Source organism: Mus caroli, unplaced genomic scaffold (assembly GCF_978045245.1).
Source record: "Mus caroli unplaced genomic scaffold, Mus_caroli_1 scaffold_3, whole genome shotgun sequence".
In the NCBI taxonomy this organism is placed as follows: domain Eukaryota; kingdom Metazoa; phylum Chordata; class Mammalia; order Rodentia; family Muridae; genus Mus; species Mus caroli.
In genome coordinates this window covers 116,834,034-116,861,493 of record NW_028227258.1, presented here as the reverse complement: position 1 = coordinate 116,861,493, position 27,460 = coordinate 116,834,034, and the positions used below count along the sequence as shown (strand labels likewise).

General features: G+C 34.1%; 1 protein-coding gene across 2 annotated transcripts in view; it reads left to right on the top strand.

Moving 5' to 3' along the window:
- The window catches only part of Pcdh10 (protocadherin 10), a 54,493-nt gene extending 30,235 nt beyond the window's left edge, over nt 1-24,258 (top strand). The window contains exon 5 of one of the 2 annotated variants that reach the window (XM_021158028.2): nt 23,750-24,258. In XM_021158028.2, coding sequence (XP_021013687.1) covers nt 23,750-23,820 — 71 coding nt within the window. In that variant the 3' untranslated portion in view covers nt 23,821-24,258. Of the gene's footprint in view, nt 1-10,670; nt 14,959-23,749 lie in introns of those variants that run through there. The other variant, XM_021158030.2, reaches the window with a different exon arrangement.
- The last annotated feature ends 3,202 nt before the right edge of the window (nt 24,259-27,460 follow it).

Sequence of the window (27,460 nt, the reverse complement as noted above, 5' to 3'; positions counted from 1 at the left end):
TCTTCTGTAGTAGCTTAACAGTTGCTTCCTCAAGCTGAAGGAGAACCTCACTTTAGATCTGTGATCATTCAACTTCACTCTGAATATCTGCAATTCACATTGGAATCCTAGGCACAATTCAGGAGGCTGATGCAGGCACTGTGCATTGTTTTACTGCTACGTGTTTGACTGGTGCTGCTGTGTGTTGTGGCTCTTAAAGATTGCACAACAATGGTTCCAGTGGAGAATGAATACGAAGAACAGGCTTAGTGCAATGTTAGCCAGACAACATAGGAGAGAATGGATAAATGCAGCAACTGTAGAAAGTAGTTACCAACGTGATTTCTCTGGTCCTGGGGCTGGATGTCTGAGAGGTTTGCATCATGATAATCAATAATAAACAATGTACTGATGAGGTCAGTTTTGATGAGAAAACTGACAACAGAGGTGTTGGTTGTGGGACAATGACAGAATGTTTGACTAGCATGAATAAAGCATGGATTTAAGCCCCAGCACCCTCAAGGAAGGAGGAAGATAAGGGAAAACTAAGGGGCATAAGAAGAAAGAAAGCAAGGGAGGGAGGGAAGAGGGAAGGAAGAAGAAGGAAAGGAGCAAAGTGGGAAGTTTGAAGAACGGAAGCTTTTATTGCTTTAGGGGTACCATAGGAAAAGATTATTATTGAAAGGGTCAAGTTAAGTCTGAGGGAGTTGTTGTTGCTGTTGTGTGTATATTAATGTTAGCGTGCATATATATATATATATATATATATATACACATATATATATAAATTAAGAGTTAAGAATATGGAAAAATATGCACGGCCAGTTTGTGAAACTACTAGTAGACTATGCTATGTGGTTATTGTCACCTCAGAGATGTTTTTTCAAAGGTTACCGACTTAATCTCCTAGCACAGTTGGATGAAATGCTATGGTCACAATAGTCCTTTTAACTTCAATAAATGTCATGAATCACAGACTAACTTCTCAGAGCAAGACTTAAACATGTCTCTCTGTAAAAGAATAAGCCTAGAAGCAATATTTCGTGAGAAAAAAAAAGACTCAGTCTCAGTTATAGAGCGAATTTAATATTAGTCTGTGATTATTATCTGCCTTATTTTTTCCAAGTTAAAATTTATAGGGAAAACATACTGGGTTGTCTTCCGTGAATTCCTAGCTTCATCACAGCCGACATTACCTCAGGCTTGTGATACTGAGATAGCAGGACGGAATTTCTTCCTGAGAATCACACCTCACTCCCCCACTCCTTCCACAATTATCCTCAGAGGTGAGCTGGCTGCATGAGAGCTGGGCAGCCATTTTCCCTGCAGAATGCTTTACTGCTTTGTGAAAAATCAGAGTAATGGAAGGCATGCTCATTCCAAATAAGTCAAGTAGAATCCTCGGGTTCTCTGTTGCATTCTGAGACAATGGCAGACTCCTTCAAACCCAGAATTCTCTGCCTAGCTCACTGGAATCAAGAAGCAGCTCTCTAATTTTCCCTCTATTTCAAGTGTTATTCTAATATGTTCTAGTCTAATGTACTTATTAAACACTTATAGGGGATGCTATGTTAATGATGCCAATCGCATCATATTTCACCAGCTTTTAGTCCTTTTATAGTTCAGGTATGACTCACTTTGCTTTGCATCCTTTAATGATCCTCGCCCTCTTGATCCACCATTTGTCTCAAGATCTTGGATGTTCAATCATTCTGTCTACTTCCAGATGATTGTTTTTATGTGTGCATTCTTCCTGTTCCACAATGGCAGGGCTGCTTCCTGCCTGTGAAGCAACACACAACTCACATTTCCTGTGAACGTTCCAGACAGACATACATAATTTTCCCTTAATGCCTTGTAGATTCTTATGCAGATTTTAAAAAAATCTGTAAAATCATTTTGCCCTTTTTTTGGTACATGTTTTAGAATATAATCCTTGGGCCTATGTCCAGCATTACATTATAAGCTACCAGACACCCACAAGGTTTGTAAAATTAATCTGTTATTCACCCTGCATCCTGGAAGGAAGAGATTTCACTCTTTGAAGTTGTTCTGCCCATCTTCTCTGACATCACTGAATAAAGTAATCATAGTAGAATCTCCATGTTAAAAAGCAAACAATTGAAAACAACAAAATACAGCACAATTTCTGCTTCTGAATATTTCTGCTTTTATTTTGGTGTTCAAAATATCTGTAATTTCATATTTACTCTTGGCCTCGTGGTACTTGTTTTAATTCATTTCTTCTGAGACAGTATGTTGCCTCCTTAAATCTCATACTTTCCCAATGGCCAAGTGCTAATTTCACAAATCTACTTTCTTTCCACTGTCACCAACATATCCTTTTCATATTCACCATTAAGACATATGAACTAAATGTACATGTGAACAAAATGGGGGGGGGCACTGGGAACTAGGATTAAAGTTAGAAAGGTTGTTGATGATGACTGGAAAACTGATTGAAGTAATTAACTTGATTTTCTTTGGGTGTCTTAGATCTTAGATTTTAATATAAACATCTTTAAGAGTCTAGAGCTGTGTGTGTGTGTGTGTGTGTGTGTGTGTGAGCTTTATGACCCTGTAGATGTGAGGGTATGTGGGTTCAAGTTATGCTGATACCAGGCGTCTTCCTCTATTGTTCTACACTGCATTATTATTATTGTTATTGTTGTTATTGAGAGAAAAGTCTCACAATGAACCTGGAGTTCTGTTTGGCTAGGTTGGTGGGCAATGAGTTTCAGATCTGCCTGTCTCTGCTCACAAGGTTACAGATGTATATTACTATGTTCTGCTTTTGGAATCAAATTGGGGTTTTATTGCTAGAGTCTCAAACATTTTTGCTGACTCATCCATCTCTCTCCCCTTCTGTGAAGAATGCTTAACACAACTTTTTTTGTTTAAGTTTTTAGATTTTTCTTTCTTTATGCAAAATAGCAATGAATGAATATTCTTTGTCGGTTCCTAATATTGTACAGTAATTAGCAAGTACACAATTTTATGGAATACTGTTGATTTCTACACTTGCTAATTTTGATAAAAATAAAGGTATTTTATATGAGAACATACAGTATCAATACATTTAGCAAGAATCTCTTTCTGGGACCAAGAATGGTTAATCATTGAAATTCTGAACATTTTTTTGAATTTGTTTTGTCTTTCATTGATTCTAGGTGCATAATACAACTTTTTAATTTCCCACAAATCTGATATTTATAATAACTAAAATAAACCTGAAGTGAATACACACTTTAATGTCATAGAAGAAAACTGAAGACTTAGGGTCTAAACTTGGTATCAAATTACATTATAACTAAAATTAACTCTAGTTTTTAATAAGCATGCTAGAACATTACTTCAGTAATTAGGATTTTAAACCTTTCAAAGATGTTTGATTCCCAGAATACCAGTTTTCAAATCTCTTATTATTTGATGAGAGATTATATTGAAAGGACATAAGGTATAAGGCTTGGTGAATATATGATATAACTGAAACTAATGTTTATATTTTGAATTACATTTCAGAAAGGGTAAGTGAAAACTATGCTTCTTATGCAAAGAAGAGAACATTTGCTAACTATGTATGCTATATCTCATATGACCACACATCATTCAAAAACTGAGATGAAAGTTTTAACATTATTAATATATAAGCATAATTTTATGGCTGCATATATATTTATTAGTGATAATCATGAGCCATTGACTATAAATTTAAATTTTGAATGATTGAATTTTGTATCTTTTCTATTTTTGTTACATAGTATCTCAATATTGATTTGTGTAGACATGTAGAAAACTTCTCAAATAAACCAGCATTACAAAGTATGTTTCTAGCTTTTATGGTTACTAATGACATCTAGGCTATAATCAAGCAGATGCCTTGAAGTAAAAATTGTGAGACTGACTAACAGATAAATATATCACACCACAATATTGTACAGAATATGTATATATTAACAAATTATTTTTTGTCCAATTTGAGATGTAGTTCTTACTGGGAACTCTCTACTTTATCTACCAGTGCTAATGATGAATATTAAATCCCGCAGTGTTGGGGTTCCTAACCTGTTTTATGTAGCAATATTACTATTACATTCTTCTGTGCTTAGTCTCCAGGGTTTCCGTATTCTCAATTCTGCTCTGAGCCTGCCCAGATGTTATTAGCTTGCTACATACGAAATAGAGAGCTAATCAAACATTAGAGGGACCAAAGTCATCAAGTACATTAAGTACCATTGATAAGCACACAGATACTAAGTCGTGTGTGTTGACTGGCTTTTTAAATTCCTGCTCGGTTACACTGCATTTAGATTTGTATTTACTAATCCAATTATTTTCGTGGCTTGATGTTTCCAGATTGTGCTTCAATGGTTGTCAAGACTTACCCCTGCTTAAGAAAGGAATTCATTGGTAATAAGCAGATACATGAGTAAATTAAGCCACCCAATTAAAATGTTAAATACTCATTTATTTTGGTATTGTATGATAATAAGTTTATGCTTGCTTTTCATATAAACAAGCAATCACATGGGTCTTGAAGAATTGACATGAATGGCATGTAAAAATGATGTTTGACACACAAAGCTCTGTGTATCCGTAGTGTCCTTGTGTACAAAGTGATGACCAAACTTACTCTGAAATTGTTCATGCTTCCTGCTGTGAATAAGAATGATAATTTAAACCTTACCAATAGGTAACTAATCTTTGATGCTTTGAAGAAACCTCTTGAAGCTTAAGTGTTAAAAGGGAGCAAATATTATCAGGCTCATTTTAAACAACCACTTATTTTTGAAGAAATATGAGGTTATTCTTTTTTAAAATTTTAGTTGTAGTAAAAGCATTAGTCAGTCTGAATGAACTAATACCTTGAGCTTATTGGCAGGAAGGTGTACTGGGTAAATTGTCTTCAGGAGTTGCAAAGGTTTCTGTTTAAGTGTAAATTGTGTTTTTAAATGGCTCTGAACAAAACATTCCACATGTGAGCATATTATGATATGTTAAAAAGCCCATGTTGATTGTCACTGAGAGAAATATACACTTCTGTTTTGTAAAATATATACTGAGTTAGGGTCAGAATGATCGAATCTCTAAATTTAACTTTAAAAGAATTTATTTATTTATTTATTTATTTATTTATTTATTTATTTCATGTATGTCAGTACACTGTCACTGTTTTCAGACACATCAGAAGAGGGCATCGGATTCCCATTACAGATGGTTGTGAGCCACCATGTGGTTGCTTGGAATTGAACCCAGGATCTCTGGAAGAGCAGTCAGTACTCTTAACCACTGAACCATCTCTCCAGACACTCAAAATTTAACTTAAACTAATGGAACAAATTTTTGGCTTTGTTTATTTCTCAGAAATCCTGCTACAATATCCATCAAGTACAGAGAAGTACCATAGTCCAATATGCCTTTTGCAAAATCTAGTTTGAAATGCATATTTTTCATACATGCCGAGTTGTTTATTCTTCTTATGAATATTTTATTTTAGTGTAATACTTTACTTCAAAACATACATTTTCATAGTATTTCTAGATGGGATGCTCATAAATGAGTGTTGTGTGTTGTTAGGAACCTTGTTCAAGTAAAACTGAAGGTATCATCAAAATATGTTAATTAAGGCACTATCACTAGTTTTGCCATAACACATTGCCAATGTGTTATGTTAATATTAGAGGTAGATTACATGGTTGCAGTAAATCACACAGATGATATTTGCACATGAAATAAGTATACACTTGGCATTCCCTGTCCATGTGTCCTCCTCCTGATGGGGTACTCTGGTATGAAGGGATCTGTCCTATGGCGGAGTTCTCAGTTCTTCATGTAAAATTGTGTGACTGTAATGATTGGTGATGAGACTACACTGATGGATAATGAAACACCTGTTCTTAAAGGTGTTATCTTTTCATAGTGATAGCATATAAAATACACACTAAGCAAACTGAATTGTGAAATCTCCAGGCAATAAATTCAAGAGTTCTTATAGGCTGTAATTTTACTTGAATTTGAAGCTATCCTATTGATTATAAAATAAATTCCTTCACTGATCACACTTTGCTATGTGAGAAAATTGGGCCCAGGTTCCCCTTTAATCTCTGTCTTTAAATTATATATGGTACTTATGATGGCAGACCTGGGAGCACCTTGGTATTAATGGCTGGTTCTAGGCAGAGTTCAAAAGAGAAAGAGAAGCTACTATGAATTTTCTTGGCTTAGAAATGATTCTTTATACACTTTCATTAATGTACATTTCTGCTTCATGAAACTATATTTTACAGTTTTCTTATCTCTTAAAATATCCATGGACTTATATTTTGGTTTAATAAGTATTAAATGTAAAGGATGCATTGAACATTATGCACATCAAAATAGTCAACTAAAGATATACATTTTTCTTACATTAATAGCCTAGATGAATGCCTCAGAATTCATTTCAAAGATTTTTCTTTCCAAAAAATGGAGATTTTACATATATTTGGTAGCAATGTTGTCTTCAACCACATTCCTGTTTCCCATCTACTACATGATCATTTATTGCTGTAATGTTATAATAGGTTATAAAGGTTATAGACTTGATAAAAGGATAAAACATACCTGGAAAGGAGATCAAGTTGACATTGCAATTTAAATGTAAACTCAACTTTATACTGCATCAAAGTGTTGTCACTAGTCACAAAAATAATACACTATATTAAGAAAAGGCTTGGTTTTTAACAATAGACCTTAAGCTCATGTAGTTGTTTCACACACACATGCACACACACACACAGCCACATGACTACAAATCAATTTGCATTCTTCTATAAGGTGATAGAGGGCAATGCACAATATGTAAAATATGAATGTGTGCAGATGGGAAGATACAAGAGAAGTGAAGTAGTTACCATCTATTAGCATTTGAACCCTACTGGTCTTCATTTTCTAACAAAGGGTTAAACACATGGTTAAAAGGTCCTTAGAAAAATTATAAAAGAGATTCGTCATAAGTAGTTCAAAAATAAGGCAAGAAAGTTAAAGGAACTGATTATTCAACTGGACAAATCTCTAATGGAAACTTACCTTTAAACTGTCTTTAAGTTTATGATAATCTTTTACAGAGAGAACAGAGGGCAGGTGTATGAGACTCCCACAGGGGGTAATGAGCTCAGAATCTCACAGGCTAGATTTGCTTTATGTATGGAGAGTGTCCTGACTGTGAGGCTCATTAAACATTTCAATGAGCTCTGAGTAGGTGACTGATCTCAGCCCCTAGAAAATTTTCACTGCAGCAGGGTCTCAGTCATTGGAGATATTTGAAGGTTACTTTTTTTCTTCCCTGCAGAAACAGATTAGGCTGCTTAACAAGTATAATTTACTTTTCTAGGGTTCTTTGTTTTATAGTAGAATAAGGCATATGATATATTTGTGTCTCTAGTAATACAAGTGTTGAAATATGACTAGTTGGCATATCAATTATCATTTCAATGTAGGTCATACCTAGTTATGTTAGGCAACTAACTGTATGGCACAAGTACTCTGTTATAGTAATTTTACAATTATATAAAAGCATGCATGTGACAGTCATTCTTCTTCAGCCATTACTTAATCAGTTTAATAAACATGCTAATTAATCTAAATGTTTAAATTTTCCCCATAATCTAAAATTTTGCTTTGCAAACTATGAAAGGCAATAGGATTACAGAGCATAAAAAAATAGACAGTTACACAGTTCATTAAAAGCTACTTGATAAGCTCTAACAGTAGATATTTGAATATTTCTTCTTCTCCCGACTACTTTTTCATCTCTACTTCAGATGTCAAGATAAGTGTGAAAAATGAAATGTTTCTGTGACTCACCAAGAAAAATAAAAATGCATTTAAAAAATAGAGTGTGAAAAAAGCACAAACAGTTCCTTAATTCTTTTGATCACAGCGAAGAGAAAGCCTTTATCCAATGTCAGGCAACTGATTCACTGCACATACTGATGTACAGCTTTTAAAAATACATTTGAGAAATGAAAACCTAAAAGAGAAGTTCTCCAAGGAGGCTTTGATCATGCTGTGTATATACAGAAGGACGTCAGGGAACTAAGAACGTCAGCATGTGTGCTGAATTCTTCCCACCCTGAAATAATACCCAGAAAAGAGTTATAATATTTTTGACACTGGTAGGGCCACTGTCACAAGCTTTGACTATGGACTGCTACTGCTTTCCTTAAAATACTGTCTGCATAACAGTATTGTCTTAATCAATACACATTGCCCTTAATTTATGATTATCCAAGGTTAAACTCAGCTCTTAAAAATGTGGAAAATAAAGTGGTGTGGCTACATCTTTGGGAACATTGAATTTTTTCCATGTCCTCTTTACTCTTATTGGTCCTTAAAGATTTGTATGTTTCAATCAATGAGTAGGCAAGAGGGGCTAAAATTAATTTTTTTAAAAAGGAAATATCCAGACAACAGTTGAAGCAGAGGGATGATTTTAATAAAAGGAATGTTTGGTGCGACTGAAAGAAGCCATTAAAACATATCTCTTGAGCTTAATTTTCTATTTGTAGTTTTTTTAACTTATGTCTGCTATTCCCATAATGCTGAACCATATGAATAGTATATATATTTTGTAGTTTGAACAAAATTTATCTCTTCCAGTGACTTTCTCACCAGTAGTATTTTAACCTAATAATAAACAGTTGCCCATCAACTAACTTCTGTACTAACTCAATAAGCACTTTTTCCTTACAATGAATTAGGCTGTATGTTGAGAATAATAGTAGCATCGAGTTACTGGGATCCTTTTGTCTTTAAACTCCTCGACTAAAATGTCTGTAAGGAAGGAAGGAAGGAAGGAAGGAAGGAAGGAGGGAGGGAAGAAAGGAAAGGAGACAACTGAAGTGGAAATCATCTTATTTTGAAAACTTAATAACATTCTTCAAGTTAGAATATGTTTCTGGGACAGGTAGGAAGGTAAATGATCTTGCCAGCATTCTTGGTAATTCTCTGCATCACACATTATTATGTCCAGTTCATACAAACAGTGATTCTGGCAACTGTAATGATCTGCTCAATTCATTTGGTAAATTGAATTTCTCTGGCTGTACACAACTAACCTGCTAATTATTTTTTTTTATTTCTGACTTTTACAAAAAAACCCATACCTTAACTACTTAAGTTACCATGTACCTATACCACAGAACAGGAATTTAAAGCCAAGAATAACAAAAATGAGATTTAAATCTATTAAAAGAGCTATTTATATTTGCTTGGAGAAAACTGTGACATTATGACTACACACAACAGTAGCCACTTTCTGGTCCAGTGTTACATGTACTGCATTGTATCATGAGATTCAGGGAACCACTGTATTAAAACAAACAAACAAACAAACAAACAAGCAAACAAACAAAAAACTAAATCACTTTTGGTAACTTCCATAATTGTTACTATGCAGTACATAAGTATCCTCACATTGGATCTAATTTCTGTTCACAGGACTGTCTGATATTTACAGTTCCAGCGGGCATGTGTGCAGACTGTGAAAACGTGCAGCCTGCTTCACTGATCAGAAACTGAGTTTTTGAGGAAGAATATATATGAGTATCAGGGTAAAGGAACTGAAAAGATAGACCATTTACTTGAAAGTAGTAGAAATACCAGCATCAAACATCAACAATAAACCCAGCAACATATTAACTTTTGTTTAAAAAAAAAAAGAAGTCTCACTGGACTAAAGTTATCCCATTATATTACATACTGAAATCTTTAGTTTCTATTGAAATATATGTATTCTTGATTTGATTTTTAATTGAATTATATAATATTTGGTATATCTTTATATCTAAGATTTTTTTTCAGATTATATGCTGAGTTAAGCGATATAATTCCTGTTCTGTTTTTTTTTTTAAGGTAAAATATTCTTAAAACTATGTAAAGGTTAAAAAAATATCTTTAACACTACTACTAAGTAACCTATATAATGAAATTCAGGTGCTGTTTTTTTATATACATATTTTATAGGACTGGAAACATGACATAATATATTTTCCCTTATTTTGCTATTAGACTTCTTCTGAGAAAAGCTGATTTCTTATTACATATAAAGATGCTTAAATTGACATCCCATGAAAATATTTTAGATAATTCTATCAATACATCTATTATATAATGTTAAAAATGAGATAAATAAAACTACAGAATTTGAGTCATCTTTGAATTTTTGAAAACCATCAATATTTTTCTAGTTTGAGATTAAACCATGCATAATTTTAAAGTTTATCAAAGTAAATTTAGATATAAAATTATTTATAGTTTTTTAAAAAATACTTGTTCTAGCGGTATAATGTTTATATATTTATTTTTTTCTAAACTTTGATTATATAGTCACAAACAGTGAAGCAGGGATTATTCTATAGATAATTTAAAAATTAAGTTTTGTATAAATTTGTCATCGCTACGTTAAATATGTAGTTCCCATCCAGAATGGATTTCTTAAATGAAAAAAATGTAAATTTCAGAATGCCAAAGACGTGAACTGCAGTGACTACTAGACACTGGGATGTTTCTGCAGCTTTGTGGCACGATGTGGGTCCCACCCAGGGTTTCCCTGAGTTTCCTCTTGTCTAATTTCGTGTGCAGAAATGTGCAGTTCTAAACTCCAAACGTCAACCACTTTTTCTTAGAGTATTTTTCTTTCTTTTTCACAGCGCGGAAAAGGATATGCTAGTCAATTCTGCAGCTTACCCGAAGCAGTATGATTTGCACAGAGTCGACCAACAAAAGCATCAACTTTTCAACTTCATTATCTTGGCCATCCAGTTAGTTGTGTAGCTGAGTGTTAGATTTCCAGCGGAGTCATCGTGGCCACGTGTAGGACCTAATTGCTCTCAGCAGGCCTGAGAAATGAGTTGAAATGTGCAGACTGTAGAAACTCCATAGGCAACCGGCGTTGCCTCTCCGATCAGTGTGTGCCTGTTTACAGCACTATCTATCCTTCTCTCTCCAAATGTCACTGAGCCCTTTAGATGTTTATATTCACCATGAGAAGCCAGTCATCAAGATAAAAGAAATTTGTGCATTATAAATGCAATATCACTGTTTTAAACTTGACTGTTTTATATTATTTTTGTGTGACCAAGTGTTCCCCAAGCTATCCCAACTTTACAAGAGAGATGTGACTATGTTCTTTTCATCTGTGGGCTATTAAAATAAATGTTGTATCCTAAAGACCCACAAAATATCAAAGACATTCTGTAGTTTATACACCGTGTTGCAAAGTGTTTACTGTACTATTTCAAAGCTTCTAAATAAATATAAAATATATATTATATTATATAATTTTCCTAAGATGTGATACAAATTAGTTGGTTTTTAAATGGATTCATACAGCCCTCACCATACAATAAAAAGAAGGCGATTCAGGGTCCCTAAGATTAACTGAGAAATACTATCAATAGTTTGTCCTAATTTTCATACCTTGCTCAATCCTGTATTCTTCTTTCTTTAAAAGAAAGTGAAGTTCTAAGCTGCAAAATTTTGTCAAGAACTCATTGTGAATTTTCAATGCCAAAGATGTAGCTGTTAATATTGTCAGGCGGAGCACAGAAGATGTAGTTTCAAAACATCGAGCAGTCTACATGATTCCGATTCTATTTCCACGGCTTCTGAATTTAGCATCACTTAAAGCTTTTATAAAGAAACTATAAATTCACCTGTATTTGTTGTTAGGAAAAAACTGGGTGTCTGTACATTTTGTGGTGTAAAATATGTAACTGAAGATTTTACTATTTTAAGACGTTCTCATCATATAATTCATAGCATTTTATTTTACATAGTTTTACATAGTTTTGTGACTCTTAAGTAAACATGAATAAAAATCTATAACTCTATATATGAATATATAGAGGTATATAAAATAATTATCTGAGCTGGTATGTATTAACAATAAAAATATTTAAAAAGTCTCTAAATTTAAAAAAAAACGTTAAATAAATTTGGAGATAGAAACATGATACATTACTGTTTCAATATTATATGTGAAATTTTTATAGCTTAAATGTAGTCAATGTCTTATTAATGAGAATATTCTTCATTGGTCAGCCTTGAAAAATTAATTTTGTCTTATACTTTCATGTCAACAAGGTTAATTATTAAATTCAGAAAGACATATTTTCCTTTAGTTCACATATTTTTTTATGCTGTTGTCTGTTGCTTGTTGAAACAGGGGATGAATAAGAATCAGAGGATGTATGAGAGATTCATCCAAGCAATTCATGGAATAAATTTAACTGCCCTATAAAAAAGACTCCAGAATGATATCAAGATATTTACCAAGCCCAAATCATAGGCTCATTTTGAAGTGATAACCTTTATTTTCATCGGGTTATATTCTCGCTGTTAATTTGAGCGACAGAATGAAAGAGAATAGACTAAAATGTGACACTTAACAAAAGAGCTCCATCTAATTTCATATGACTTAAAACTGATTTTAAATTAAGATTGATCATTAAAATACATACATGCAGTCATTAGCACTTCTCATATTAGTTTAGAGTTATATTTAGTGTCATTCTTTTGATACTACCAAGTTACATAATAGTGTATTATAACGCCAATTAGCTTATAGCAACATACTGTAAACATCACCCTGTCTCCGAGGGACCATTTGAAAAAGAAACCAGTTGATCATGTGTGTTTCCAAAGCACATACACTCTTGGGTGCCACAGCAGTCCTTTTTCAAATGTATGGCATATTATGTGATAGATTATTTTAGTAAGAAGATGTGATATATAATTTAACTGAGAAAAGGTTTGTTTTTTTCTAATTCTAAATCAAGAAAATTTTTTCAATCACTTAGTACTAAAATTGTTTTTGCTTCAATGTACAGCCCTGGCTTAACAACCACGTTCATCTTTCATGCTCACCTCACAAGCAATGGTTGTACTAATTCATTTAATTTAAAATGTTTTTTTTTTAATCTTTCAGATCATATGCAATATACGTTAGACATCCTTTTCTGATAGATAGTTATGTGCTAGCAATTTTTATATATCATAGCAACTCTCTAGAGTAATCTGTAGTTTTAAATTATGTCATCATTCTACCAAAACATACACAATTTGATAAACCAAATTATTAAAACACATAACATTAAATGCTAGGATCATTCATCAGTTATTGCATGCAGGATAAATTAGAAGTGACAATGGAGATATGGTTTCAGTAAATTGAGTAAAATATTATGTTTCAATAAGAATGCCTATTAAAAAAAGCAGTGAAACAAGAGAGCGATGAAATACTACAGGTAGTTTCAGCAACACATCAAGGAGAGGCCATGTAATTTTCCCATTTAATCTGACTGTTTCCATATTCAGTCTGCTAATATTGTGTACATGCTCAAGGAAACAATAGTCTTAGACAATGTTTCATCCATAATACACTTCCAATAAAAAGTGGAATTTACTCCTTATTTAGTCTCATTAGTTTTAGAGCAGTAAAACTCAAAAAATTTTCCTGTGGAAAGAGTGTTGTACGTTTTTAATGGTATGTCAAATGACAATTTTTAGGAATATTTCATCACATGTAAAGTTATAATTTTAATCTGTGAGCCTAATTTTGTAAAATCACCTTAAGTCAAGTCTATAAATATTGCATCATAATGGAATCAAAGATATAACAATGTCAATGATATAAATGTGTCACCCTTTTTAGGAAACATGTATATTTAATTTTAGGAAAATATTAAATGCAATGCCTTTATCCAACATTGTGACTTAGAAATTCTATAGAGGATATAAATATTTTCATTATTCATTCTCTTTTGTTTCTATTTTGTGCTAAAATTTGTTCTCAGATGCTCTGAAACATTGAATTCCTTTTGCTTTTCCATGAAATGGAAGAAAAATATTCCCAGAAGTTCTTGACATATAGGCTCTCAGAAGTAGGCATTGATATTACTGTAGAATCTTGCAGAGTTGTGTATGGAGTTCGGTTGATCAAACTGAATGTGATGAATGTTTGCCAAGTTAAATAAGGAATTTATGGTATTGAAAGATAATGAGACTGTTTTTGTCATTATGTTTAATTTTCTCCTTCACAACAATATGTAGCATAAATACCGACAGAACTACAAAACCTTTAATATTGGTACACTCAATGATTTTGCTGGAATCATATTTTCTCATACCGGCAAATTTTTTTTGTGTTCTTAATCCTTCCTCAAGTCTAATTTTGTAGTGGTAAAGGCTTTGCATTAACATCCTTTTTATGTTCCTTTTTTAAACAAGGAATACCAGAAAATTGCTAAATTCAATATTTTTTACATCCTGAAGTAGTAAAGTTATTTTGTATATTGTTAGTACTTCAAGAAATATCCCCCTGAGAAGTTGGACAAAACCCTTATGCAGTAATCTGTGAAATTGTTCAGTAGAGAATATTTTCTGCAAACACTTGGCTTAGATTTTAGATCTTAGCATTCTGTCAGAATGCTGGTAGCTGTGTGCCGCCAGAGTATAGCAGGCAATAATAAGACTTTGATTCTAATACTTTTAGTGTGCATGCATGTGTTTCTAATCACTGTTATTTTTCAAGTATTTGTAAAATTAGAAAAAATAATATCTTTTCTTGAAAACTCGTCCGATGCTTAGTTTGAAGTTTTTCTCCCCAGATGTTTTTTGAGGAGTGTGAAAATACTGCATTCTGGATGCAGAAAATATTACATTTTCACATGCAACTTAAAAAATTCTGGAAGATAGAACTCTCACTTCCCAAACATCTGTATGTCCTTGAGCTGAATGTGAGCAGCGAGCTTCAGTTCTGTGGACATGTCTGATACAATTATCTGTGAGTGAAAACAGGGTATTCTAACACATGAGTTTCAGTCTTAATTGCAGTGTTGTTACTGTGAATGCTATAATCATACATAAGTAAAATGTGTGTAAATGTAATATATTATTTTATACTGCTGTATACATACAAAATAAATAAAACTAGGATACATATCACACCATCTTTCCATGCATGGATCTTCCACTGACGTCACGGGAGTTTGAATAAAATCACCAGTGGTAAACATGGCCCTATGTATAGAAATGACGGATGCTGACAGAGTAATTTCAGTAAATTTAGTCTTAATATCACAGGTCGAAGGGATATTGCTTAAAAATGTGTATCACTTGAAATAGCATATGGGAAACTTTGAAGAATTTTTCGTGTTTACAGATTGAGTGTCATCATTCAATTCCATGTGAATCTCAGGATTACCCCCAACAAATCTTTTAAGTCAACATTTTTCCAATTAGTGCTGGATTATTTTAACTTAAAACTTTTAAAGTAATATCACAAATGTTAACACATAAATAAATTGCACATAAAATGTGAGTGTCTGCAAGTGATAAGGTAAACACTATCTAAAATGAGAAAAACCATCATCATAATCAAAGTTCATGGGAAACACAAGAAAAAAAGTCAAATCGGTGTCATTTTTCAGAAAAGAAACTATGAATGACAGGAGTGGTGCATCTTATATAATGTCAAAATCATCTAAGTTAGATCTATAGAAACTTTGCTTTCAACAAGCCAAAGATAGAAACAATGTAATTTTTATTCTCCTGTGTGATCAGTATAAGTACTTTTCATTAGTTCAACCTGCACAAACTCAACTTAAAAGCTTCATCTTATCAGACAGCAAGGAAAGGGCTAGTCATTTGTTTTTCTTTGAACTTCTTTTCTATAGAAAGGATGAACTGAGATGATAATTCTCCATAAAATGTAATAATTATGCTTTGCCTATGTTTCTTCTTATCCCTGTTGTCATTCTTTCTGACGACCATAGCAACAGTTTTTAAATAAAATTAAATACATCATAAAGGTAAAACAAAATTCTACTTACTCACCTAGTTTTGGCCATCACAAGTTATAAGCATATTTTATATTCTTTCACAAAAATTCTAATTTGATTAAGAATGCAAACAAATGAAAAGGAAATGTATAATGGTGAAACAATGGAAATGAAGTAATTGAAATAGTCAATGAAGGCTGAGACTGACTTAGAATAGATATTAACCTGAAAATATATAAAGCAAAATAATCACAATAAGGAAATAGAACTAGAACAGTATCAAAGATCATCCTTCATATAGAAGACAATAGTTTACTTTTAGAAACTACACACACACACACACACATATATATATGTATATATATGAATATATATATTCATATATATGTATATATGTATATATATATATATATGAAATGGAGTACCCTGTGAAACACCATTTTTCTGATGAATCATTCCCCCAAATGTTTGCAACATATTGAATGATATGATCTCTGTTTCTAATTTAAACAGTTTCATGTGGCAGAAAGTGAAGGAAGATATTTTTGAAAAGTTGCTTCACTCTGATAATAACTGTGCAATCTAGATAAGTATTGCTAATTATAGGACTTTTTCTGAGAATTAAGTGAGCTCCTTATGGTTAACTATAGGTAGACTGTTATTATTAGCATCAGTCTTATCATTATCATTTCAATCACTTTATCACCATCATTGATTTCAAACACTGTAGAACACAATCTACACATGGAAAACACCCCAGCCTACTGCAGAGTTGTAGTTAAGCAAGGATCATTTCAAATCCTGAAGGTGAGTCTACACTTCTTTGAGTACCCATTCATCAGCTCTGTCACTCTGTTTGCATGCAGAATGCAGAGCAGGAAATAAACTCATCCCTACCAGAGGACTGATCTTTTTTTTTTTTTTTTCAGCTTCCTCAGCAACTCTAACAGAATAATTTATTTCTATGATTGAAAAATGCAGAAATCTGAATGTACCATAGCTACACCGTTGATGCCAATGGCCTTTCTGAATATTTGTTGGGAGTACTGTACATTTGATGGGATCTTTCTTGCACATAAGTATCATTTTTACATGTCTTCTGTTCACTTTGAAAATTACTTGAGGCAGCCTTCAGGATGTGCTCAGTGCAATTGGACTGTTTAATGGTTCTAATTGGAGGTCTCTGCCTGGTGAGAGCTCACTTCCTTAGTGTTAACGTTTGATGTTTAAAACATTTCTAGAATTATCTTATTCTTTTGAAAGTAGTAAATTCCTTTATATTCCCCAATTAAAAGAATGCAATCCATACTAATCAGTAGTCAAATTGATGCTTCCAAAGGAGCATTTCCATTTTAAAAGGATTTATTAATTCATGTGGAAATTTAAGTGGGACCATCGTGTGGATGGTGATAAGTGTGTGATATTTTGTCCTTTTATTTTCCTGGGATGGTTATTCTAGACTTCCGTAACTAGTCTTTGGAGACAAAGGACCCTGTCTTTACATGGCACTCAGGTTATGGGAAGGAGAATCCATAGTCTTTTCTTTCTCTTCCCGTTTTGTAAGTAACTTTTCTCTGTACTACAAGAGACAGAACAAAGACAGGCAGAGGCATTCATGTAGGGGAATACAGAAGCCAGAAAGTAAGCTCTGTTCTAAAATAAGGGAAATTTTATTTCTCCCTTTAAAAAAAAAAGTTTGATTTTTATCTTATTTATACATATGCATGTGTGTTTTGTGTGAAAATACACCATGTGTTTTCCAGTTCCTGAGAAGACCAGAAGAGGGCTTTGGATTGCATGGAGCTGTAGTTACAGGCAGTTGTGATTTTCGTTTTTATATGTATGTTGGTAACCAAATTTAAATAACAAGTATTCTTAGCCTCTGAGCCATCTTTCTAGTCCAGTGAAAGATTTCTATCTTCATATTTTAAAAATACAATCAACAATGTAACAAATAGCTAAATTTAAATAGCTCCATCATTCCATTTCTCTTAAAAGTGTGGGTAATTGGTGATGTAGGGGGATCCTTAGCAAGCACAGAGTTATTCTTTCGAACCCCAAATTACAAATGTATTCAATAGTTTTTCCCTATAACTAACTACACTGGCCTATGGTTCTGACACCATGAAATAACTCAAAGACTGATGATTTCTTTTGATATTATTTGAAAACTACTATCACTTTTAAAAGTACTTATAAGAACTATAGGAAGATAGCAGACATTACAACATACCAAGTAACTTCAAATCAGAAAGGAGTGTGTGTGTGTGTGTGTGTGTGTGTGTGTGTGTGTGTGTGTGAAAAGAGATAGAGAAAGCATCTATTGACTCATTAAGAGCAACATGAAGTTCCCTTGGTCTTGGCTTCTTCTAGGCTTTTCTGGGTCTGGAGGGGGTGGGTCTCTGTTTGTTTCAGGAAGCTCAATTTACCTGAGAATGATGCTCAGCAGGGCCTGCTACTTACATACTCTTGGGGAAAGTGGAAGCCTTTGAATCTTTTCAGTTTAAGGAAATCCCTGAAGTTATTTTGAATTGCATACTTAAGCTTAAGAAGCATCCTTGAAAGATCCAGTGTTTCACCTTTACAGCAGTTCTCAACTTTCCTGATGCTGTGACTCTTTATACAGGTCCTCATGCTGTGGTGATCCCTAATCATAAAATTCCTTCCTTGCTGCTTCACAGTTGCAATTTTGTTACTGTTTTGAATTGCAAAGTAAAATCTGGTGTATATTCTTGAGGGGGTTGTGACCTCCAAATTGAGAACCACACCCTTAGACCATCCTGTTATTTTACTTCCTTGTAAATGTACTGTGCCTCAGTGAGCTACTCTAAACTAGAAGGTTTTTATATTGGCCATAACCTCTATGCATGCCAGCTTAATGTAGTTCAATTGATTTAATGAAATACACAAAGAAAAATAAGAAGAGGTGGAGAGGATTCTTGAAATGGCCATTCATGACATTAGTTAGTGAAGAAGTACTAACTTCAGATTACAGGAACACATAAGACATTTACCTAATTTTGGATAGACAGAGGAGAAAGACAGAAAGATGTCACATGTGAGCAGGCACTAAAGAGCACACTGAGTGTTACTGAGATTACATCCAGGAACGGAAAATCAGATGAGCAAGACATTGTTGTCAATTCTACTTGTGAGCAAGAAGAAACAGTTTTGCCCAGCCTTTCTGATGGAAACAAACAAAACAAAACAAAACAACACAACAACAATAACTTATTTGGCTAGGTTCTAGTCATCAAGAGTAAGTAATAATGACACAGTACTGTTGAAAGCCTCCTTGAACATGCCAGTTATGGAGTCTCACAACTCTTATTTCACAGTAAGATCTTTAAAACTTTGACATGATTTTATAATTTGAAGATAAGCTGAGATTTCTAAAAAGCAGCAATGCCTGAATAGGATGGAACGTAGGCACATGACCAAGTGGAAGGAGACTGAGGTTGATACCCAGCTTTGAAAAACATGCATTTGATGACTGTTCTCTGGCAGTGACAACAAAGAAAACTGTAAGATGTGTGTCACTAGTTTAGGCAATGGAAACCACAAGGAGCGGGGATTTATATGACTATAACTCTAACAAAGTAGGATTTGCCTTTCACTCTGAAGCTTGAGTGGACCTACCCTAAGGAAGTCATAATTTATGCCATTTAAACTGACTGTCTAGAATCTAGAGGGACATGAAATTTGGTTGGGGCTCTACTCAAGAGCTCAGCATTGTTGAGCAAAGGAGATGGCTCAGTCTGTAACCACCTGTGATACACTCCCAGCACTAAGACAGGAGAAAGGGTGCACATCTATAGTCCCAACACCATGTAAGAAATTACAGAACACTCCCTAGGGCTAACTGGCCAGCAAGGTTAACTAAATTTAGAAGTTATAGATTCAGTCAGAGCCTTTGTCACAAAAAAATGTAAGTTGGAAAAAGATAGAAGACAGTCCATGCTGACTTACAGTGCCTACATTCACACATGTGCACATAGACCTTCCCACACCAGTTAGTCACAAACACAACTTAACATGGTCTATTTTGAGAAATTAAATAAATGTCATTGTCACTCTCAACAATACCTGCTTGAAAAGTGTTTCATATGGTATGGATAGTGATATCCATCATCTTGTATTATTGAATTATGGCCGAACCAATAGCAAGCTGTTCACTGTAATCATATCCAAGCCCAGAATTTTTACAGGAATCAAATACAGCTTCCAGATGCATAACAGGCCAGCTGTTGTGAGGTACATGAGACTGAAACAAGGAAGACATCTTTATTTGAAAACATGGCTGAATGGCCTGGGGATGTAGGTCAGTCAGATGTGAATGATAGGTATGCATACTGCCCAGGGTGAGGTCACTAGTCCTCACATAGACTCAATCACATCTTAGGAAAATGTAGTCATGTGAGAAGCTGGAGAACAGTTGTCCATAGTCCATCTTGTCTGTAACATTAAATAAGAATGGTCTATCCACACATGTGATTGGTATTTCTAGACATGTAAGGCTAGGCTTTGGGTTTAGACTTCTGCTACCTGTCCTAGAATTTCTGTGGCTTACACTTTGAATTCTCAGTATATCACTTGGAGAAGTCAGTGCAAGAACTCAAAGAAAAATTGGATGGCAAAAGCATGGCAGAATGATGCTTGCTTGATTACACACTCATCTTGGCTAGCTTAACTCAGCAATGCCTCCTTAAGAGTAGTGCCTCCCACAATGGGCTTTGCCACTTTTTTATCAATAACAATAAAGACATTTCCCACAGACACACCTCATGGTCCAATCTGATATAGGCAATACCTCAACTGAGATTCTCTTCTCATGTAACTCTTAGCTTTGTTGATAGTTAATGGTAACTAGGATAAAAAATTTTTGGAAGTGAGAAAAACCATTTGAGTCAGATAGCATGAAGACAGAGCTACTAAGATGCCCTAAACAATCAGTCATCAGGCTATCTGAGAACTGGTGCTACCTGCCATGATTAATTCTCCATTCTTAGATTGTTTGAGAAGAGTCAAAATGCTGTTTTCCAGAACATAAAGTTTTAATAAATCATGGCTTTCTAAAGGTCCTCTAACATCTTTGTAAATGTATGGAATAATCACTATATTACCAATTTGTGAAAGCTCATAATATAATTTGAAGTATATCTATTTAAATTTATGTTAAAGGCACTTGATAAATTCTCTGAACCATCAAATGAGCCTTTGTTTTGGATTTTAAAGAATTTCTTCAATTATTATTTATTTTTGTTTACTTTTCTTCATCACAGATACCTTATCACTTAAGGTACTTTCTCTACTAACTGCTGCTTTTTTTTTTTAAACTTAGTTTCAAAGTCTGTTTTAGAAGAAAATATTGGTTTTGTTTATCTTCTAATCTTTTAAAGATTTCTATCTTCTAAGATCTTTACCAGTCAATCTCCCATTGGGCTTAACAATTTATTGTTACATTTATAATGTTAATTTTAAGAAGTTTTCTTTTATATTCCTCAAGAGAGTCATTTCAACTCTTTTCCTACATTATATATTGTTCTCCATTCACCTGAATGTCTGAGATGAGAGACATGTCAATCAATAGTCTCTCTTTCTTGGAATTGATATAAAAAGATTCCATAAATTGAGGTAACACAATGGTACAAATGTTCCTGGCACAAATTAAGACTTTCCAACGTCATTTCAATAAGATAGAATAAAAATGTGTCACTATCATTACAATAAAATTTGAACTCAATGTATGGATGAAAGACACCTCAAGGAGTAGTGTCTTTCTTGGAATTATGGTAAAAATGTTATATAAATAAAGGCAGCACAATGGTACAGGTTTTCCTTCCACATATAAGATTTATGAAATAATTTCAAGCAGAAAGATAGAAATGCATCAATTGATTATCTTTATAATAAAATTTGAATGGTAAACTGTTGGTGAGAAGTGTTTATTGGTTATATAGTTATTTAGAGTCATTTAGACAAATCATTTAATTAGAGAATGTTACTGTCTATGTTACTGTCTTTAGGTATATTTTCCTTGTTAGCTGTTCAAAAGAAATATTTTTCGTATCTTCTGTCTAAAGGCATAATCCTGGGTACTTGGACTCTGAAAGTTAATCAGGAAACGAAACTTAGAAGACTAAAATCCCAGACTTTTCTAGTGTGACAACCAGACATTAAACTCTGCCTGCTGTCTTCCAATCTAAAAACTGTCTGTGTTAACTTCCAAGAGGATAAACCTCAATTGTAGCTAGAGTGAACACTCTATCAAATACCTGTGCAGGTAGATAGGGGCATCTGTGCATTTAATGACTTCTTGATGGCATTTTAAATTCCTGCTTGTGGCGTAGTTTCACTCTTGTTCCTCAGCTAATTTGCTGGATCACTTTTTGAGGCTTTGGAATTTTCTGTGGAATTAATTTTCGATTTTTCTCCTACTCCTGTTGTCACTTAGAAATAAATGTTGTCAATATTATTATGTCAGGCACACCCAATGGTGCTTAAACATTCCCCACATGTAAGAAATGCTTTTTCACACTTCTTTTATTGCTTCTAGTGTGTTGACTTTTTTCCACTAAAAACCTTTAAGAGGAAGAAAAATTAGTATAAAACTTGACCTCTTCTCTTTCTTTAATGAGAAGCTTGAAAATGAAGTTTCCACTTAGTGAGCAAACCCGTGTGGTACTCATAGAAGACCATCAGAGGATAATCATGGCTTTGAGGGTTATGACTACATAGCTAGGAAAATGCTGCTCAAGTTTTCTGCTAAGCATATGTAAAATCCCTATTAATATAATTTGATTATTACTATGTCTCTGCTGGAAAGAATTAATATGTTTGAGGAGGAATCATATTTTGAATTAATGATCAGAACTGTAAATTTAATCAAATGTATTATTTTCTTTCATAATAAAGCAACCCCTAAAATCACACCAAATACCATTCATTTGCTAAAATGTCACTTTTAGAATAATTTATTTTTTCCTTTTTTTTTTTTTTTTCAAAAACTTTACCCTTATTGCATGTGCATTGGGCTTGTGGACCTCCAATATATGTGATGTACATTGTTGTTTGTTCTATCTAGCACCAGTAACTATTTAGAGAATTCTTTTTAAGGTTATATTTCCACATGAAGAGTCAGTTAAAAATAATAGCATAAAATAGCATTATTTTCTTTTATTACATGGGTTTATTTGCCATTTTGTTCTAATTTGATTAGGACCTGAATTAGTGCCTAAATAGTATCAGGAAACTAGCAAGCTTCAGCACTGGAGGTCAATTTAATTACACTGTGCATGACAGAAACTAGGCCATGTGGGTATTGCCTTTGCCACCAGCAATTGACACCTGCGTGTTAATGAGCTGGTAATTAAGAATTGGCACATGCAGACACAGTTTACTGTTTGGGACCAGGATAACCATATGCTGCTCAAGTTTTCTGCTAAGCACTTTGTTAGGTTTAGAATCACACAATTCTATTTGTGAGGCTTCTTAAATGCTAATTCTCCCTTTGAGGGGAGTCTCAAAGGATAATTTTTAAAAAAATCATATCACTTTTTCACTTTTAAGTGTAAAAAATCTTTCTGAATTAAAAAAAGTTGAATTTGAAAAGCAATATGCTTGAAAACATAGCTGAGGAGTTTGTTTAAAAACTATACGTTCCTTCAGTTTGAAAATCTTCATAGGACTTCTATCTTAAAAGGTCATTTGCATTTTTAAAAGGCTAAAAATGACGTTACATGAACATACGAATGAAGGGAGACAGCCTCTGTCGTTCAAAGCTTTCTCCTGAATGGAGGTGCAATATAAGAAACTCCTTCTGAGATTTCCCCATGGGAGGGAGCGGGCAGGGGACTCCCCTGTGAAGTCAGGGTAGAACAGCATCTAAGGTTTCCTTTCTGAGAAGCCCCAAGTACACTCTTTTCTTCTTTCTGTGCTGTTTGCAGAAATGCTGTGGATGCAGCTGCGCGGAGAGGCTCATTTGACGAAAGATGGAGGCAAGCAAACAACCACATGACTGAGCTCAGAAGCCGCGGATTCTCAACTTGAGCTTTCTGAGGAGACTGCGCCCCAGCCAACAGCTAGACTGCAAATCTGAGAGACTTCAGCCAGGCACTAACTGAGCTGCACTAATTCCAAACCACACAAACTGTGAGATAAATATGGGAGGATTATGCTGCTCTCTTCTTGGGAGTTTCCTTTAGCAACCCTAGATAGCTAATACAATAGATAACTGAGAAACTCATTGTCTGCTATAGTAATATGAGTGTTGACTTCTCTTATGTGATGTGGCTATTTTTCCAAACAACATATATGATGTGCACCTGCTGTTTCTTTGCTTTGCTCTTCAACTGTCACTTCAATTTTACTCCTTATCACTTTACACACACACACACACACACACACACACACACACACATCACAATCCCCCACCATTTTCTGGATTAATATATTGGCTTAAAAAATAAAAATGTTCTCATCAAATGAAATATGCATTATCTCTGGTGACTTTCAGTTGTGGGAATTACTTCTAATTTTCTTCTTTGAAAGCGCTTGCTTTTCTATAAAACCCTCTGTAGGACATATAGCCTTTTATATGCAGATTGGTATAATTACACTTTGAAATATCTTTGAATTCCCTGTAGCTTAAACTGAGAACATGAAAGGCTAAATGTTATATTGAACTGAAGGATATAAAGGTGCGTGTACATCAATCCAAAATGAGATATAGAAATGAACCTCTCTACACAGCACTGCCCGTTCTAACACATGTTGAAGAATCTTTAACTGCAGAGACTGTCGTTCCTAACAGTCTAATCCTACCTGGGAATGGCTTTATCCATTCATATTTGTTATTCTTTTAGTTCCAACGTGTGAATACCTGTGATATGAAACAAGAGATCCAGTGTAACAAGAGCTTTACCTCTTTCCAGAACAATCCATCATAAAACGGAGTGTTATAAAGAAGGAATTATCTACCCAAACTGTCATGCCAGAGGGGATGGAAATCACACTTTATGAAGTCAATAGAAAAGTCCCATGGCAACAGTGAACCTTTCCAGATCTCAACCACAAACAAAGGGTTCTCTTCCACTGGGAGGATGTTCAGGCCCAGGACAGATACATCTAGAGTATGTAGATGGCTGTAGAGATGGGTTAGCAATTTAGAACACTTAATGCTATTGCAGAGGACTAGAATTCAGTTCCCAGTGGACATGGGAGGTACAATTATTCCTAGTTCAAAGTTCAAGGAATCATAGACACAGAAATTTAAATAAATGTAGTTTTTAATAAGAGTATTTAAAGTACCTTCATTCTTTATTGCCAACAATGGGAAGTGAGAAAAGCTAGTGTGTCTGTATAAAGTCAAAACTTGCCATCAACATTTAACTTATTAAGAACAGATTCCATGCAACTAACTTTATTTCAAGAGTGTTTCCTGTTAACTTTTAATATTCTGTAATTATCCTGCTTTCAGTTAAATGGATCTCAAAATTAGTCTTTTCAAACTAGGTGTACATTTAAAAATATCTTTTTTTATGTAAAAAGCGTGCCTTCTCACAAAATTATATTTTATATAAATTAAAAGGAAAAAAAAAAGACCCAAAATGGTTAACCAAAGAAAAATTTAGGTTTAAGGCAAAATTCCCTAAATTCTGGTGTTCTGCAGAATGAAGAGATACTAATTAGTTACAATTGAAATTGTAAGCTATTATGAATTGTAAAAAATTATGAATACTCAGAAACCAATGCCAATTCATAGAGAACTGTGGAGGCCATGGAATGTAATGCTCATGTTTGCAATCGAGGCTAGGGAGCGTACCCATTTTTGACATCGTTCAAAACCTGACACTTATTAATCTTCAAAATATGGAAGGAGGGAAACGATAACAATATAAGCTGTTTATTTTAAGAAAACATAATTGCCAATTTGCTTTGAATCTGTCATTTTAAAAACACAACATTTTTTTAAACCTTTCTCTCTTTTTTTTTCTTTTTTAATTAATCATTCCATTTGTGTCCCATAAGTTTGGGTATGTTGTAGCTTCATTTTCATTAAATTATAAAAAGTCTTTAATTTCTTTCTTTATGTCTTCCTTGACCAAGTTATCATTGAGTAGAGTGTTGTTCAGCGTCCATGTACATGTGAGCTTTCTGGTGTCTTTGTTGCTATTGAAGACCAGCCTTAATCTGATAGGTGGCATCGGGCCTAATGGTGTTCAACGCCCCAGTGTAGGGGAATACCAGGGTGGGAGGATGGGAGTGGGTGGTTGGTTGAGCACTCTCATAGAGGCAGATGAAGGGGTTTCCAAAGGGGAGATCTAGAAAGGGGAAAACATTTGAAATGAAATAAATAAAATATCCAAGGAAAAAAATCATTCCATTTGTTTACATCTCAAATTATATTCCACTTCCTGGTTAACCCTCCACAAACCCCCATCTCACATCTGCCCTCTACTCCCTCCTCTTTGCCTCTATGATGGTGTTCCTACCCACCTTCTTCTGCCCCACTGCTCCAGCATCCCCATATACACTCCTAGGTTGATGACCTAGTCTCTGGGAGCACTGCATGGTCTGACCAGCCAATGTTGTTTTTCCTATGGGGTTGCAATACCCCTCTGCTCCTACAGTTCTACCCATCAGGGTCCCTGAGCTCAGTCTGATGGTTGGCTCAAAGCATCCATATCTCATTCTTTTTTTTTTCAAGATTTATTTATTTATGCATAATGAGCACACTGTTTCTGACACACCAAGAGAGGGCACTGGATCCAATTATATATGTCGTGAGTACCATGTGGTTTCTTGGAATTGAACTCATGACCTCTGGAAGAATAGCCAGTGTTCTGAATAGCTGAGCCATCTCTCTAGCCCCAAAATACAACATTCTAAAATGTGTTTTTTCCCTGGGACAAATGGTGAAAATTTGAAAATTCAAATGTTTCAGGAATGTTCTACCAAATTAATGCATGTAAAGCATTAGAACCACCATTGATAACCAACTGAACAAGTAGGAAATAGACAATGTATAAAGATGCTAAGATTGTCTAACAACTCCCTATACTGCTTGAAAAACATGTGTCCTTCCACAAAAAAAAAAGTATGGCTAATGCAGAGACTCAGATCAGTTCTGATATCTAAATCTGATCATACATAAACTTCTATGTGGAATGATAATCTACAAAACAATTTTTATTATGTAAGTGGAGAACCATGTTATTTTCTGAGACTGGAACCTTCCATGAATTCACTAGGATCCTTGTTGAAAGAACATTCTGTCTACAAATAGTGACATGGAACCAAACCAAAAAGAAAACCTAACCCCTCAGCTAATTTGTTTACAGTTGTTATGTGGTGAAGAATCATTTCTTTTACATCTTCTGATAAGTACAATAATTGATGGTATTTTGATAAAATATGAGAAAAACCCAAAACTCTTCTGTGGGTTTTTATGTGACTACAGAGTATAAGACAAACCAAGCAAAGCCCGTCTGGTTAGTTTTTAAACCCAACCAATAATGAGGCTATTGAGAAAGAAAGTACTCTATGAATGGTACCTCTGGGACAAGCACTCTGCTCTTTGGCACATCTCTTACATGAAAGAGATCTCATTCACACATCAACACAAGACAAGCTGAGACATATATACGTATTCCTTA